The sequence below is a fragment of the Nelumbo nucifera genome, chromosome 7 (assembly GCF_055504915.1).
Source record: "Nelumbo nucifera cultivar China Antique chromosome 7, China Antique-T2T, whole genome shotgun sequence".
NCBI lineage: Eukaryota > Viridiplantae > Streptophyta > Magnoliopsida > Proteales > Nelumbonaceae > Nelumbo > Nelumbo nucifera.
In genome coordinates this window covers 1,198,469-1,216,738 of record NC_142655.1, presented here as the reverse complement: position 1 = coordinate 1,216,738, position 18,270 = coordinate 1,198,469, and the positions used below count along the sequence as shown (strand labels likewise).

At 39.0% G+C, this 18,270-nt stretch overlaps 1 protein-coding gene across 9 annotated transcripts in view; it reads right to left on the bottom strand.

Moving 5' to 3' along the window:
* DEK1 (calpain-type cysteine protease family) overlaps positions 1–18,270 on the bottom strand; it is a 51,840-nt gene that overhangs the window by 12,394 nt on the left and 21,176 nt on the right. For all 9 annotated transcript variants that reach the window (XM_010259363.3, XM_010259362.3, XM_088892388.1 and 6 more), the window contains 13 exons: positions 13,090–13,148; positions 9,167–9,329; positions 6,389–6,662; positions 6,099–6,249; positions 5,903–6,014; positions 5,640–5,805; positions 5,448–5,518; positions 5,219–5,310; positions 4,895–5,057; positions 4,702–4,773; positions 2,994–3,371; positions 2,789–2,904; positions 2,384–2,681 (listed from right to left, as the gene is read on the bottom strand). In XM_010259363.3, coding sequence (XP_010257665.1) covers positions 2,384–2,681; positions 2,789–2,904; positions 2,994–3,371; positions 4,702–4,773; positions 4,895–5,057; positions 5,219–5,310; positions 5,448–5,518; positions 5,640–5,805; positions 5,903–6,014; positions 6,099–6,249; positions 6,389–6,662; positions 9,167–9,329; positions 13,090–13,148 — 2,115 coding nt within the window. The remainder of the gene's footprint in view (positions 1–2,383; positions 2,682–2,788; positions 2,905–2,993; positions 3,372–4,701; positions 4,774–4,894; positions 5,058–5,218; positions 5,311–5,447; positions 5,519–5,639; positions 5,806–5,902; positions 6,015–6,098; positions 6,250–6,388; positions 6,663–9,166; positions 9,330–13,089; positions 13,149–18,270) is intronic.

Sequence of the window (18,270 nt, the reverse complement as noted above, 5' to 3'; positions counted from 1 at the left end):
TTCTTGGGAGAACCTTGTGACATTAAAGTCACCTCCTAGGACCCAAGGGAGCTCAAAACTCGTGCAGAGAGTCTAACTCTTCCCAAAGTTTTTTGTCCATATGCAGGAGCATTTGGTCCATATGCTCCAGTCAGAATCCAGTTGAAACCATCATTTTTATTAGTATAGAGTATGGAGATTGAGATCTCTCTTTTATCTATCTCAATGCCCGACACCTCCTCTTCGTTCCAAGCTAGGATGATTCCCCCTGAGGTGCCTAGAGTAGGAAGGACAGTCCATTTCTTTCCACGAATTCCCCAAATTGCTCTCAGAAGTTTTCTGTCCACTTCTTTTTCTGTTTCTTGTAGGATGACTATATCTGGTCTTTCTCTTCTCAGGGTATCTTTTACCAAACTTCTTTTTAGATGGCCTCCCAACCCTCTGACGTTCCAACTTGACAACTTCATTGAACTCCGATCAATGATTTTCCCTTATCTGCCCTAGGTCCTATTACCTTTTGATCTGTCAGCCTCCATTGAAGTCTCTTTAATTCCCTTTTACAGTTCCTCTTTCCGATGTTCACAAACATAACCTTCTGATTTCCACGGTTCCCATTTTTTGGAGTCTGATTGTGAGAAATTCCCTTTTCTTCGCTTATCCCCAAATTCCTAGCCATATGGGTTATGCCTTCTTCCAAGATAGCATTCCTTACATGTTTGCCCAAACTGTGATGCCCATTTTCCAACTTTTCTTGGAAGTTTGGGTTAACGCTCGGTTGGGAAAGCTCTCTGTTCGAATCTAGAGTACAAGGGGGAAAACAGTGAGATCCATGGTTAGAAGAAGAAACATGAATACTTAAAAGGAATGTGAGTCTCGTCCTCGATCTCTCTCTCTCTCTCTCTCTCTCTCTCTCTCTCTCTCTCTCTCTCTCTCTAGGCTTGTTGGCTCACAATCAATCCTGTACTCAGGGTTTAACCAAATGAGTCTGTTCGAACAATTCTACACTTCCCTAAACTTCCTTACCAGTGAAAAGGTCTTTGGCCCTTGAGAACTCCACCTCCCTAGGATCTGGTTCGGCCTTTGTCACAAAGAGCTCAAATCCTCAACTCCATTGGTGCCCTCTGATTCAAAGATTGAGGAGTTTGTACTATTTGGTGATGAAGGAGGTACGTAAATCTTTCTGTTGTGTCTTCCCGAGCTAGGAGTTTTAGGAATAGGCTCAGTTAAGACCAAATCAGCCACCCACAACGTCCCACAGCACATCCCCATCGTGTATTGGGGACATCTCCCGATGACAATCCCAAAAATGATGATGTCATCATCGGGAGATGTTCTCAATACACGGCGGGGATGTGTTGTGGGACGTTGTGGGGGACAATCTTCTAGGGGGCTGATTTGAACTTCAACTGGGTGGAGTCTTACAAGCTCATGGGTACGGAGGTTAGCTAAGAGTCCTGGTTCCACTTCTCTCCACGAAAGTGTTCCCGGTTTGGTACAAACGAACGCTTGCTTCCACTTGCCAAATGGTTTTATCTTGGTCAACTGAAATGAACGAAGGCCCTCTTGCCTTTACGACTTTACTTATTTTCTCAAGCTGAGGGAAGAGCTCAAGGAGAGGTCGGGTGGTCAAGGTTTTCTTTTGAGGGAACTAGAGTGTTTAGCAAGCTTTCGAACCGCTTCTAGCCTCCACTGGATGGCTCTTTAGGTGAGCATATGTTTCTCAACTTATAATTTTTTTCCCAACTACTCAAGCGGATGAACCTACCTACCCAACTTGTTCTCTTTCAGTTCAAGGATGAGAACTCTACCCTTTTCATTTCGGTTTTTATCCTCCAGTGAACAATTCGGGTTCCTGAGCACCTTCTGAATGAAGTTTCTCCACCACTTCACTTCCTCGAAAGTTAGAGTCAGTCTCGTCCAGGCTCCTCCACTCCTTTCCGTCACCTCAATCGCTTCTCGTTCATCTGCTTGTATTTCCAAACTGAGCATCTTCGCACCGATCACCGTTGTTCTTCTCAACGAAGCCATATTGTTTCTCTTGTGAATCTTCTCAATCTCATCGGTTGCTAATCTACCTACTTCATTGTGGCTTGCAGATTTTGCTTTATTTACTAGGTGTTGGGAACCAGATTTGTTTTTGCAAAGATAAATGGTGTGGCAACAAAATACTTCATGAAGCATTTCAGAACCTTTATCAACTTCCCAATCAGGCATAGCCAAGAAAACTTTGGTCCATGAGTGTAATGAGATAATAGTCATTATGCTGCCAGGTTAGGAAAGAAAAAACAAAGTAAACAAAACAACATGACACATAACTATACAGCATGTATATAAGCTTGTCTGCTCTTGTCCTCTTCACCCAATTCTAGAAGCACATTCTAACTCTTGATAAAAGAAAACCAACCTGTTGTGCCCTACGAGCTAGCTGAGCTGTGCGAATACGGTGAGCAATGCTGGCAACCCGCTCTCGAGCAAAAGAGTCATCCAAAACAGAGTCACCACCCACAGCACGAACAGCAGCTGCCATTGCAGCAGCCTCCCTACTACCAACATTTGGAATAGAGGATATTAGAGAAGCTTCTATCTCTTTCCATTTACGTTCTTCCTTCTCCAAAAGTGCCTTCCTTCTCTCTTTTCCCTTGCCTTCCTCTTCACGCCTCTGCATTAAGATTTCCTCTTCCATCTCTTTTTCCTTTATGTAGCTACAACAATTATAATATAAAATTAGAAAAAAAAAAATAACGGCCAACAATAAGATAAGCTTGGATGAAAAACTGCACAAGCATGCAATTCAAGAATATATATGCACCTCTCCTGAATAAGTTCAAACTGCCTGCGGTCTTCAGGCAACCATTTCTTAATCTTCTTAGCACTTAGGTCCGAAAAACCAATGCTATCAAGAAACAGTCTCAAACGGACCTCATCCTGCCATAGCAAAAGGATAACCCATAATACAACTACAACAACTAAAATATAAACAACTTATATAGAAAATCATTAGCATTCTTGTTCACCTGCACCCGCTCTGCTTTAGCTGTTAGACCAAGCAAAAGAAGCAAATAACCACCAAACTTGTCCCACATGTACACCCATTCTGTATCAATTGCCTCTTCTAATGCCAGAATGCGTGCATGAGCACACATTTCCCTCCTGTGTCCCACATCACTGGATGATTCATGCCGGAATGTCCTACCAACTCTCATTCTGGCAAAGAATAACCCTGCAGCTAATTCTTCATTTCTCAAGCGATCTCTCAATTTCATAACATCTGCTCTTGGAAGAACAAAATTCCCTGCCCTGTCCCGCATAACAGTAGGATCACCAACTAGAAGAGCAGCCGAACTAGCTGACCTCTGTGGTGCAGAATAAGTTCCAGAAATAGCATTTCTAGTCTGCAAGGTTAAACAGATTAACAAAATTAATCACAAGAGTAAATATAACAGCTAGATGCAGCTGCAATAAATTACAAGAGCTTCAGAGGCAGTGGAGTAATTCTCTGGAATTAGTTGTGATATAGCAAGTGAAATATCTACTTTTTGAGTATGTCAGGAATGTCAGGATCATCATAAGCAGTGCCAAAAAGCCACTGCTAATCAAAAACCATTTGCACCTAATATGAATGAGATTCAGTTTTATCATCATCATCATCTAAGACGTATCCCAACTATATAGGGTCAGCTACATGAATCCTGTCTTGCCATTCCAAGCCGTTTAGTGCTATATCCATTGTTAAATTAATGGATCTAAAACTATCGTGTATGCTCCAAAGGTTCTCGAAAACCTTGGATCTAATTATCAGTATGTTCAAATATATGCGTACGCACATGTATATTAGTTCCACAAAAACAATAAATCCAAGAGATTCTATACAAGTTTAAACATTGATCTTAACACATCTGAAATTCAAATAAGAATAAAATTTGACATAAACAGAAATAAAAATCAAGTTTCAACCATAGACAGTAAAGGCATAAAACAGATCAGGCCAGCCATGGGCCAGCACGGCCTGCGGTGCTACAATGCCGTGCAGTGCCGTGCCATGCATAGTCCATAACCCAGGACCAGGCTGGACCAAGGGTTCAATGCCCACAGGCTGTCACGGCCCACATGCCTGGCTCAGCACGGCCTGGCACAACCCACATTAATAATATATAAATATATATTATGTATATATTATTAATAAATATTATGTGCATTTACACATATTATTCATATATTTATTTGTCTAAATTTTGGCACGGCCCACGTTACACCTATAAACAGAAAACATTCCAAATCCAATCCTAGAAAAGAGGCTAGACAACCTTGAAACACCATTGTTTAAATTTGAAGCCCTACAATTGAAAGGAATTTGTTGAAGCTGATGGTTGATCAGTTTATGAATCATCAACCCAAGCAGACAATTACGTTCTTAAAGACCTTGTACTAGTCAGGATTTCAATCTTAAAACATTCTCCTTCAAACCCATTCATCAAGACATTAACCAGGCCTAGCTTTGTGACTTTCCAACTGTTTTCACACTTGACAATCTTGTTTTCAGTCCCGAATGCTCTCTGATTGAAAACCCAGTACTTCAATTGTACTTGGATTGCTTCAAGATTCAAATAACAAACTAAGAAGATATGGGAACGATGATGTTCATAAAGGGATTTATCAATCTGGAAAAAAAAAAGAAAATATACTCTGTAAATTCAAGCCATCTCAGAGCATAAGCAAACATACTTTAGTTGCTGATCGAGCAATTGCTTGAACAACAGTTTCTTTACTGAGAAAATGCACAGCATCCTCCATCATCTGGTGATAAGAAATGAGTGGAATGCTATCAGATAGAAATAGATGACTTTACATAAGACAAACATTAAAAGAATGCATCACAGAACATTCACCCTAAAGCCATACAGTCGAAGGGACCAACCTTCAGTGTCAAGCAAGGACGAGATACAGCAAACCCAAAAGCTACAACAAGTGTAATTGCTGATACAGCTGCCCCAGCAAATGGTGGATAAATTATCAAACTAGCAACAACACCCCAGCCCTCAGTGGCCAATGCAATCCCATATAGAACAAGAAATGCAGCACTGCCCAACAATTGACGGAGGTCCAATAAGATAAAAGAAATAAATTAATACTGGATGCCAAATAAACCAAACAAAGAAATTGACTGCAAATGATAGAACACAGGATAACCAACAATAAGATCACTAACATTCAAGTAAACAGAAAATGCTTTACAACAAACCTGACATTTTTTGCAGAATCAGCATGTGCATCATAAACATACACAGGCAACACTCTTGGAGAATAAACTACAACTGGAGGTGAAAGCAGCACCTGAAAAAAATAAATACTTGTCAGAGAGAAGATGACCATTAAGACCAACAACTAAGATAAAAAGTCAAAGATACAATAACCCAATGCCAAATTATACAGATTCAATAATTGTTTCAACAGAGTGCAATGATACTCACAGTCAATGCTCTCCCAGCAAGAAGAAACAGAAATGAGAAGTAACCAACACTTGCCCCAACAAAGGGTTTATCTGCAAATAAATAATTTTGTCAACAATGTTAACAAAGAAACCAACAGAATAGTGATTTCATCTGATAAGCAACGTTTAGGGGGTAGGAAAAATATGAAATAGAAAAAGCTGACATTCTCACCATCTAATAATCCAACAACAAATGCAGCTAAAGCCAAAAGAAATGCAAGGAAGCAAACTAGGAACATCTGTGCCCTCGTCAAATAGAAATTATTTGAAGCCCAGTAGTGGACAACACCAATAGCCAGGACAACGAGAAGGAGAACTAAAAGGAATGCAACTCCTATCTGTCAATACAGAAAGAAAATAACCAAGGACAAATCAATCCAAGCAGTTAAATCTGAAAACTAGGATTATTCAAAAAACAAGACAAGTTTCACCAACCGTCCAAGGTTTAACTATAGCTATAACAGCTGAGATTGCCCCAAGCGAAAGCAAAAGACCAATACCAACAAATACATAAACACCTCTAGAAAGTCTCCAGTCATCGTCCTTCCTGTAAACATTTTTCATACCCAATTTAAGAAACAGCATTATCCCTATTGCAATGACAACATACTGTTAACGTGCCATTACTAACCATTTATGCAGACCACAAAAAAGTGATAGCACTGCTGGGATGCACACCAATGGGAGTAAAGAAGCAAGGAAATCACCATTTGTAGGTACTCGGTCATCCCGGGAATTCACCACCTCCAAATAAGATGCACCGCAAAATGCCACAAGAACAACTGCCAGATAAGGTGAGTAGATATATATATTACTACCAGGGTTATATTCCACTTTCCACAAACTCACCAGTCAAATAGTTGAATAAACTCCAGAGAAACACCACTAGAAATGACATGATATTTGCATGAGATAGCTTACCAGCAAATATTCCAGCACATATAGCAGAAGACATAGAAAAACGATATGTTGCAAACCAGGAGACAATAGGCAGTACACCAGTAACAATCAAAGCAATTGTTGAAGCCATAGCCCACCCAAGATAAACTGGTGATGCATAAGGAGAAGTGAAACCTTTCTCGTCCCCAGTCCACCCCTTGTATCCTAAATCATCCAAAGGCTTTGCAGATACTATTCCACCAAGAGCTAAGAGAGATCCAGTAAAAACCAATATGCAAACAGCAAGAATAATACCCTGAGAAGGTACCAAGAAAGGGATGTGAAGACAAAAATAAAGGTTTCTTTTCAAATTCAAAACACACAATAAAAACTTTTAATATCAAAGATATTCCTTAACAAATATTGGCAGGAGAACAAAAGAGAGAACTTTGAAAGTATAACTATAACCAAATAAATAAAGTATCAACTGCTTTTTATCAACAAGCAGTGAGGCTATCAATGGAATGGTCATCAAGTTGGATTTGTTCCAGACCTAACCTGATTAAGCAAGATAATGATCTTAAATATCAACCCTTTTAATCAGGATGAATCTGTACCCCGATTTAATCCAGTTAAGATCCAGTTCATAAGATGTTCACATAATTTAATCAGATGTCAATTTTCCGCAATATAACTTTTAACTTCATGTAAATAGTGCATAATACAACAAATTTGTTTTGGTATTACACTGTAAAACCAGCGCTGTTGAAGTCCATATACCAGACCTTTCTAAAGAATCACTAACACCCAACCAGGAAAAATATCACAATAGTTGTTGAATGGTACAACTATACACATTATGAAATACTAGTTCAAAACAAGATGCTAAGTGGCAATTCAGCAGTATGTGCATCATGGTGATTGAGTCTTCCAACTTTCTAAAATTATTCCTTGCAAGCAGGCAGGACCAAGAAAAAACTACATGTTAACTATAGCTTTTCACCTATTTATTATCTGATAAAGAAACAAAATTGACAGATCTTGGCTATCAAATTACCAGCAGAAACTGTAGATAATATAATATAAAATATTACCCTTGATTTGTTATGAGGACACCCACCATGATATCCACTACCCAAGTCCAGTCCAAAACTACTTCCATCAAAACATGAGGGGCAAAGATTGCAAATCATATATATTGTTAACTTATAGTGAACAAATACAGGGCAGCAGAGATTTGTGTGCCTCCTCATTAAAAAGTGGCAGAAATTAGCCCACAGCAAACGCAGCCAATTAAGAACCAAGTTAAGAAAATCAAAATAAGAGCACAATGGAACTAAATGTCTTTAAATGAACGTATAATATATATCAGTGGCATATGCACGTCAATAAGTACTGAACATGTTTTTTAACATTTTATGCCTGTTTTGCTTTCTTTCAGTGTGCTGTATGCACTTTTTTCTCTAGGGTCTTCAACATTATCACAGAAGGGCCACAATAGAACAACCTAACTATTTTAGAATATCATCATCATTATTTAACCTTGTCCCAACCATATCAGGTCAGCAACATGAATCCAGTTTTGCCATTCTGTCCTGTTCTGTGCCATATCCATTGTTATATTATGGACCCTTAAATCATCTCACCATTTCAGCCCATGTCCTTTTTGGTCTTCCCCAAGCTCTTTTAGCCCCTTCAGTGTCTAATAGATCACTTCTTAATGGTGATGTAAATGTTATTCTCTGCACCTGACCAAACCACCCTAGTCTACTTTCCCTCATTTTATCACTTACTGAAACTACTGCTACATCCTTTCCATAAGTTCATTTCTGATCCAATACATTCTAGCTTTCCCACTCATCCATCACAATTCACAACATTAAAGCATTTCTGCCACACTTAAATTCTTCAACATTCTAACATATAATATTATATAAAACAACATAACACATTATATTACATTGCATCAAATTATATTATATGTCCATTACAAATATCAAAATTGGAAGCATACTAGATGTCGTTATGCAGAACCCAGCACTCACAAATGGGTCTTGGGGCCCCATAATATTTCAAACACATCCACATTATCAGGCCCTAGCATCAAATGATTACAACAATGTACCATGAAATCAGCTTGATCACATCACAACAATTATCAAGGAATAGGGAAGTGGGGAGTCTGGGGACATGTATTAAATGTAATTATTCATGATTATATTTGCCTAAGGTAATTTCTTAGGTTGCACCACCTAAGCAGTGGCATCCAGTAATCGAAACTGCACCATGTGGTGAGACATGGGGCAAAGAGCCACTCAAAATGCAATTATGCACCCTATACAATAAAGTATAGAAGCACTATGTAGTGACATATAGGGGAGGCAGACCCATCAAAAAGTCCTTAGTTCTATAACCATAACACAACCTATAAGGTAAAATCCAAAAGGCAGTCAAGTGGCTTGGTTCTTGCCTAACCAGCCAGCACCAAGTACTCCATTATTCAGGAGCCCATGTCACATAACTGGTACAACATTAAGAGATGTATTACATTCTATCCACCAAATAGACAACCGGTGAAGGTTAAAAAGTCGGTAAATGTTGCCAATGCAACTTGCAACATTATTCACAAAATAAAAGTTTCATATTGTGGGCTGAAATAATGGCCTAGTTCCCAAATACCAGCATAATTGTGAGAGTTTTCAGTGGGCATACATACATACATACATACAAGAGTTCTGGTATAAGCACAAATAAGATGCATGATGTAGGTAAAAATGTTTTATTGGTCATGTAAAGGAGACAGAAAGTTGCTGCAAAGACCTCCTTTGTCCCAGAATTTTGATGATTTCCCCCATGACTTGCACAGTCAACACGTCGAACCCAAAACTCGTAGCCATTACGGATCCATATAGGAAGGGCAATAGATAGGCACGCCACCATGAGGGGAACAGTCAAAGCCAAGCCAAGTAGAACTGATGATTTGCTACAGAAGAGAACACAAAAACATAAACACAGAAGGCATAAAAGCAACATACTAGAATAGGAAGAAGTAACACAAACTCTACAAAAAAAAAAAGTGATTGCTTAAAAGCCAGACAGAAATGACAAGAATTTCCTGTTTATTTAATTAGATAATACAACTGCCATTGAGGGATCATGGTTAATAGTTGTCAAATGTCAATGTTGTTCATATACAATGTAACTAAATTCTTGTTCATTAGGAAAAAGAACAGAAAAGAAAAGGGTAAAAAAACTGCACATCTGGGTAAGAGAATCCTTCACCACCACACACACACCCCACACAATAGCCACCACAATCATGCAGAAGATGGTTATCATGTGGCATGTCAATGTTTTAAGTTAAGCAAGGAGTAAAACCGATTGTATGCAATGTAAATTTGCCAATAACTCAACAGATGTGATATAGGCTGGTTGGCATTGTCGAATGAATTTTTAAGTGATCTTTTCATGCTGTTAAAGGTTTGCAATTTGATGTGTTCATAACGGTATACTACTGTTGAGGTTGAAGGAGGCTCAGAGATTATGGTAGGTATCTTGATGGATGGCAGGGAAGAGACTTGGTGTTACCGGTACTGAATGTGAGAGAACAGATCATTAAAAGCATAGGGAATATATGGTTCCCATGGGTTAGCCAGTCAGCTATTGAACAAGCTAACCTCTTGGCCGGTGGTACCATAGGCAGGAATATTACATTGAATTGGTGCTAAGTTGCTAACTGCTAAGCCCCTTCAGAGTGCCTCTTAGATTGGGAGTATCACAGGGCCACGCCATGGGCAACCCAAGAGCTTAAATCTTTTATCCATTTACTTGCCTGTATTTTGGCTTCATTATTTCTTAGTCATAAATTTCCTCTTGAATAAAGATAGACAACTAACAGATCTAAACTGACCGCTTTTCACTAATATGTTAAATGGACTTTTCTTGATCCCATTTTTATTGATACCATAAATTCACCTATCTAAATTACTTGACAATTTTCTTGCTTCTTTATGTGAGAGTTCCATCCACAATATCATGGAACCTTCTTGCTTATATCTTTTGCTTTCTTCAAAAGGTGCATTATTTCTTCCTCTCTATTCTCTTTTCAGATCTGAATTTCTTTCTTATAATTAAGGTCCTTATCCCCCCTCTTATGAATAACTTCAACCTTTTATTAAAAATTAAAGCAAAGTACAAGTAAAGCAGAGGAGAGACAAGCTCCTACACACAAAAATTTACTATAGAACCCAGAACATTTGATCTCTTCCCACCACCTGTTTTGCTAGTACACCAGCAAACGAATTAGCACTCCCTTTAACCCATTCCGGTTATATTTCCATATTTTGTTTCAGCCATTTAATCTCTTCCTTTCATTAAGATAGCAACCAAAATCCAGCTTGCTCCCTTATCAACCAACCTACTACCAACTTTGAGTCACCTTAAACAATCAACTCTCTAATGTTCAACTACTTTGCCCCTTTGCACTCATTCCAAAACCTCAGCTCTTAACAAATCACCTACACCAATAGGACCTGGATAGAAGGATAGTATTTTACATTCTTCATTCCTGATACTCCTCCAATAACCAACGGACCAGGATTCCCTTCACTACTACAATCAAAGTTCAACTTTATTGGATCACCAATGGATGGAGACCAAATAGGAACTGTAACAGCCTTAACCGGACCCGAAGGAGCCACCACCATGCAATTTCTATGCAAATCAACCAATGGAACATCATCAAACAGTTGAAGCAACTATACCAGTGAACTACTCTTATTATGCTTACTTAAATTAATTCAGCACAACTTCTTTCCTCATCTTCAAAAATTCTCAAGTTCCTGTCTTCCCAAACTGTCCAATAAACAACCGCTCTTGTGCACCTCCATAGAATTCTCCCCCTCTTCTTAGGCCAAGTAGCAAATGTAGAGGCAAACAAGCTGTGTACATTTGGTGGGGGAGTCCACCTACACCCAAACAAAGAAGAAACCAATCCCAAATAGAACTTTCAAAGGGGCAGGAGATTAATAAACGATAACAAGTCTCACCGTTATAATTTTTATCCACCACAATCATTCTATTAGGACTACCTTTCCATTCTACACCATCCAAACAAGGGACAAAATCTTCTTTACATTTGTATATAATTTTTAGGAGCATTTCTTTTCTTTGTTTGGAGCCAGATGGATACCATCAATAAGACCTGAAGACAAGTTTACCCCCTTTCTTCTGCCCTTGGATGGAACAAAAAAGTAAAAACTATGTAAAGGTGTCCAAGAGAAGGTAGTGTGGTCAATTTGGTTGGGGGAAAAAAGCCACAATCATTTTGTAAAAAAAGAACAATGAAGAAACATATGAGGACTTGATAACCCTCGGGTTAGTTTATTGGCTTCACACAAGACAAGAGTTAAGAGGTCCCGGCACCAACAAGGCAATGACACCATGAGAGTGTAGATTAATAGCCTCTTCATTGACTAGAAGAAGCATACCCTTCAGCAGCAATCACCTCTTGCCGAATTATCCATCATAATAGATATTCAAATGTTAAAAGTAAAATATGAGGTCTTTTGGAGGACTTTATTCATATTCAGATTGTGTTGCTTCTTCAGTCCTATGGCTGATGGCTACTCAAGCTGTACCAATGCATTAGCAGAAGAGATCTCCCAAGTGATGGTTGAATGCTAGGTAGGAAAAATAAGGGCCCATGGCCCTTCACAATGTCATTAGGCAGCTGGAACACTACCTCAAATGTGAACATCTCTTCAAGCGAGTCCAAATATTAGCTAGTAATGCAGCACATTCATCATTTAGAGGACCTGTTGGGCATAGAGACCGGTACTATGGGTCTCTCCCTAAGGGTAAATCCTGATTTTGTCATATGGGGTTAAGGTAATGTTAGGTATCTTGGTTCTCATAGTATGGGACTCTGCACTCGTTTTTATTGGTAGTGTGGGAGAACTTTGAAGAGTTTTGAGCTTATAATAAAACTCCTGATATGTTATTGGTAAATATAAGAGTGGCCATTTCACTACATTGTTTACTAATCCACTGTAAGGGAGATCTCAAAGGGTATGTTGCCCATGGAATTAATCCAGGTGGAAAAAATGGAGATGTTCATGGGATATTTTGCACAGATAAGGAAAATGAGACATAAGTGGCAGAGCCACATTAGAAGAATTAGAAATGAGTGCATTAATAAGAGGCAGCATTCACTGATTATAGAAAACAGATCAGTCTAGGACACTCCAATACTTTACAAAGAAAAATTGCAGTTGCAGCCCAAAAGAAGAAAAACATGCACTTCCAGATCACCCACTTTCCATGTGGAAAATATCAGCAGAGAAGTCCATTCCACATGCCAAAAGAGGCAACTATTTACTAGAAAAAGATCAAGAATTAGAAATATAATCCTGGGGTAACCATTTATATATAAGCAGGAAAAAAGTGAAATATATCCTGGGGTGTAAGTCCAAAACAGTGGCTTCCAGTGGGTCTCTTAACAGATGAATACTCCAAATCCTCTATACATACTCCACAAAAAGACCAAGAAGAACTTGCGAGTTCAGATAGAATAAAACCACATAGATAACCACCCAATTCAGAGATAATAGTTGTAGCACAAAGAAAAAACCTCGCCCTATTTAGAACATAGAGTAGAGCTAGATGAAATAATGCCATCACAACATAGAAAAATTTAGAGAAATGACAACTGATCATTGAATTGAAGAAAGGGTGTATCATACCTCAAAAAGGAAAGCAGCAAGCCTACACAGGTGCTCAACAGCCAGGCAATGAAACCATACTGAAATTTTGGTAACAAGTTAGGCACCATAAAATGGGAAATAATGTCAGAACAAGTATTTAAATATATGACCCAAAAAGAAAAAGGAAACATAAAATGTCAAGGCAAAATATAAGTCCCACTGATAAAAAAGACAAAATATGAGTCTCCATCGAAAAAAAATTAAATGCATACAATGCAAGTGACAAAGAGTTACTCATATGTAAATATTAACCCTTCCATACAGACAACATATCAAGCAGATATTAGATGAGGATCATAACCAATATTACATGAACCAATTCCTCAAGTGCCTCTTTTACACCTTCACAACCAGTTCCCCAAGAATGCAGTACCATTAATGTCAGGTTTCAGAAAGTTAAACTGCAACTTTCAGCCTACTAAACCCATTGCCACTTTTTCTAGTCTAAATTTGTAAGGACAAAGAGTTTTCTCCTTATTTTTGAGCAGCAACGGCAATCAAATATCTAAAAGGTACAAAAGGAACCAGCACAACAGCACCAAGGTTGAAACCACCCAATAATTGATATCACCTCTTCTACCTTGCTATTTCCATGCATTTTTCCAACAAGTCACATATGCCCAATATCATGGACTTTGACCAATCAAAAGAATCAGCCATGAAACATGAACACAGTCCCGTGAATACTCCACCCCAACCCACATTACTAAATAAGGCGTTTATCAAATGTCTACACTCCAATAGCCCCAACTCCCAGTGCCCATTAGGAGGCTTTCACACAGCAACTTCTGGCATTGCAAGGTACGCCCCACACAGAAGCCATTAAGTCATGTTTGTGAAAAAGCACAGAAGCCAAAAATAGGGTTACATGAACTGAGAAATCAACTTTCCAGTGAAGCTATTTTTGGTAGTCTCTCACAAGCGGCTTGGCTATCGCAGCTCAATAAATACTGAAGCCCTCCCAAAGGGGCCCCCATATTACTGCAAAGCTTTGACACCCCCTCTAAGCATCTAGTGAAGGCTTCCACCACCTAACCTTGAGCAACAGAATTAAGAAAATCTAATCAAAATATGCATGCCTTTTAAGGTCCAAGTTCTATTAAACACCATTCAATAATTTTTTGGTTCTATCTTCCATGCTTTGCTGGCTATGAGAATGCTAGTACTTGCTAAAATGAATGAAACCTATGCAATATGATATCTCCAAGAACACATCCAATCCAAGATAACACATTCACCATAAACTTTTTAATGCTTCCAACAAGGCTTATCAGTTTATCTCCATTTTTCCCTCTGTCAGAGTATGGGCATATGAACCACCGTAGACCGGGTTTAGTAGATCTTGAATCAAAACCAAGTCAGCCTGGTCCAATGACCAACCTAGGTCACCAAGCAGTAATTCAGAACAAATTAAATGAAGTTGTATAAGAATGAACTAGTTAGTGGCTGACAGCTGGCCACCCATGATGCATTGACAAAACTATTAGAAGATTCCAGAAAGACTCTTAAAAGAAAGAAAAATATAAATAGGAGGGGGACCCAAATTCTCTCTTCCTTCTCCCTCTCCTCTCTCAGACTTTCTCTTTGTTCACCCATCACCGAGTCACCGACCTTCAGCAGGAACTGCAGCAGCCTGATCCCTCTCCGGATGGGTACATAGCACAGCCATTCCAGGGGGCGGCAACTAATTTCCATTCCCATTCAGATCCGGCCATCTCATTCTCAGATTCTCGGATCACCCAAACTGTTTCTGGTCCATGCCCTTACAACCACCTTAGGGAGCAACATCAAATGATAACAACAACAACAACAAATAATATTATTTGTGTTGTTCACGATACCTAACATGGAGGACAAAACACTAGCAGCAGTTCCACTTCACCACATCCCAATCACTACTAATAGAATGGCATGGGAAAACTATTGGATCGAAGAGCTTTACCTTTGACCATGAAAACAATTTCCCTGACTTTGTTGCATGAACACCCTTCTCAAGTCTTGATTCATATAATGCCTTCAACCTCAAACACCTACAAAGAGTACAAGGCAGAAGATATCCTCATCTGTGGCACACTTAGCAATGCTTTTTTTTTAAAACAACTGGAATACCAACAAAATGTCGGCAGTGTTTCCATCACATTCTTAATCCATTCACCCAAGATTTTTTGCAACCAACTCACCTTCGATCTTCAAATAGTTCCCTCCAGATCCCCCCCCCCCCATTTTCGCTCTTTCTCACTATGGGGGCTCCCTCCTCCCACCAAAGTCACTAAACCTTGACAATATTATCCACTTAAGTTCACCAGTCTACCAAAAAATGTGTTCCTCTCATGAGCTTAACTACCTCACCCAAAACAATTGAATATTCAGAAATATGTGTTCTACTTAAACCCTCTAACCACCATTTCTCAGCCTCTCTTCCTATAAAAAGTGCAGAATCCTAATCAGCTTGGAAAAAAGGGCACTTAAACACCATTTTTCCATCTCTCTTCCAAGAATCAATCAAATCTACAACACATTACAGTGTACTGTCACAGGAATCTAGCTTCTCTTTAATCAAAACTCCAAATCCGGGAACACCCATCCTAACATGAAAACAAAGTGATTATGCACAAAAAGAATTGGTACTTTCCAACTCATTACACAGGCTTTTTCCCTTTGATCAAGATTATTAGAATCATAAACCTGATGACAAGGCATAATAAAACCACCCTCTCAAGTACAAAAATAAACAAACAAATGAAAAAACAGCTATAACTAAAGAAAACCAGACCCCAGCAGCAATACTACTACAAGGTCTAGAGCACAAAACTCAACGAAAGACAAATATGTGAAAAAAACAAGGTAGATTGTAGGATTCCTAAAAAAGGATATGCCACGTGTACTCTTATAAGGCCCAGGGCATATGATTGTTCACAGGAAGACACCAGTAAATTTATTTCTAGGGATATACTTGGACAACTATACAAGGAGGCCCTATCAAGCATCAATTTTCAGGGTCATCTGGTCATCAATAGATGAAATACTGAGACTTAGGGCCTTTTAATGGCTTTAAACATTAATATCCATCCCATATTAGATCCATTTGTGAATTGTCAAACTTTGAACCATGGTAAATTCCATAACAAGCATCTTATCCAGCGAAGGCCTTGCAGTATCTGGGCAACATACTTGTTAGGTCTGGTCTCAAGGGAGGGCCCCTGAAAGGTTCTGCTTCTTGTATTTATAAGCCCAACGCTAAGCATATACTTTGATGAAATGTTAATAAAATTACTAATACAGTTATTGAGCAAAAATAAAATAAAATAAAAGTGGTTTCCAAAATAAATTACCAATCACAAAAATTTTAAAATAATGCTTTGAGCCAGGTATTTATTTATTTTTTTGTAAACAAAGAAAAATTTTATTACTACATAACGTAATAGAAAACTTTAATCTCATACAATAGCCCTTGGTGAGGCGTGAGCTGCAGCCTCTCCCAACTAATTACAAGGAAATTAGAAAGAAGAAAGAACAAGAATTACAGCTGAGCCCAAAACAAGACTTCCCTAATTGCCCCTTGCTTAGCTAAACCATCAGCCAAAGCATTTGCTGATCTCCCCAGTCCCCACCCATTGTATAAGAACAGACATATTCCTTGTCAGCCACTGAAACTTTTTTATTTAATTCTTGTAGCACCATATAATATCCTCGGGATTCTTCAACCACCCCACCACCACCTTGGAGTCCCCTTCAATCAGTAGCTGCCCTACACCCAGTTGATTTGCAAATTGCACTCCTTCTAGGGCTGCTAGTAATTCTACCCTCACTGAATCCCCAAATCCCAGAGGACCTGAGTAGAGTACAAACTCTTCAAGCTCGTTTCTCAGCACACTCCCCATTCCAGAGTGTCTTGGATTACCATGACTTCTCCCATCAAAATTCATCTTCATAAGCCTTCATGCGGCGGGATCCATCTTGTAACTGCCCTAGCCTTACTGGATGAACACCTTGCTACTGCTAACCAATTTCTCAATTAGTCTGTAAAGGAGAATTGATGGAACAGTTCCATGGTCTTTAACCAATGTATTGGAATATTCTAGCATTCCTTTAAAACCTGACTATTCCTTCTCTTGGAATATTCTAGCATTCCTTTAAAACCTGACTATTCCTTCTCTTGGAATATTCTAGCATTCCTTTCTTCCCAAATTGTCCAGATCAAGGCTGCTCCAGCGCATCTCCACATATTTTTACCTCTTTTTTAAGGTCAAATGAATGTAGAGGGTTTAAAAATCATGCTTATTCCGGCTGGCAAGTTCCACCTGCACCCAAACAACGAAAAAAGCCAAAACCATTATTCTGCAGAAACAGGACAGGACATTAGTAGATGGTAACAATCCTCCCCATGATCTTTACAAAGAGAAGTGTACACCAGTTGGGTGAGATACAAAGGAAAGGTCTTCTCTTTTGAAAGTTATCTAAGGTGTTCACTTTCCCATGATACACTTCCCAACAAAATGCCATTATCTTAGGAGGAACTGGCCAGAACCAAATTTCTTTCGAAGGGAAAACCTGTTGAGAGGGACACAGACCGAGGGTTAAAGAAAGAAGCGCAAGAAAAAAAAAGGAAAAAAAAAACCTTTAGACTTGGGAACCGAAATCCTTTTGCCTGGCTTACATGGATCCAAACAAAACTGATTTAAAAGACAAAGAAAATTAGAGAGGGAATCAATCTCATCATCCCTTAACCTCCTACGAAAGACAAAATCCCAATTCGTATCAAAGGGGGTTCCCACAGGTGGGATAAAGTTTGAGACAACATCTTCCTTATACAAGGAGACAAAGAATAGTGAGGGGAAAAGGTTATTCAAAGGGGTATCTCCAACCCAAATATCCTCCCAAAAATGAACTGAGTTTCTAGAACTAACGTCGTACCTGACATACCTGAGGAACTGGGAAGAACACTATAGATGGCTTTCCAAGGAGTTGCCAAAGTAGCCTGCCTTGATACACCAGCATCCCACCCATTCTCTGAACTTCCATTAATACTTCCCCCCACTTTGTGCCATAGCCTCCCTCTCTCCAAATGCCAACGCCATAACCACTTCCCCAATAGAGCTAATTTTTTCTGACTCATCTTTCCTAATCCTAAACCACCCTCTTCTTTGTTTCTACACACGA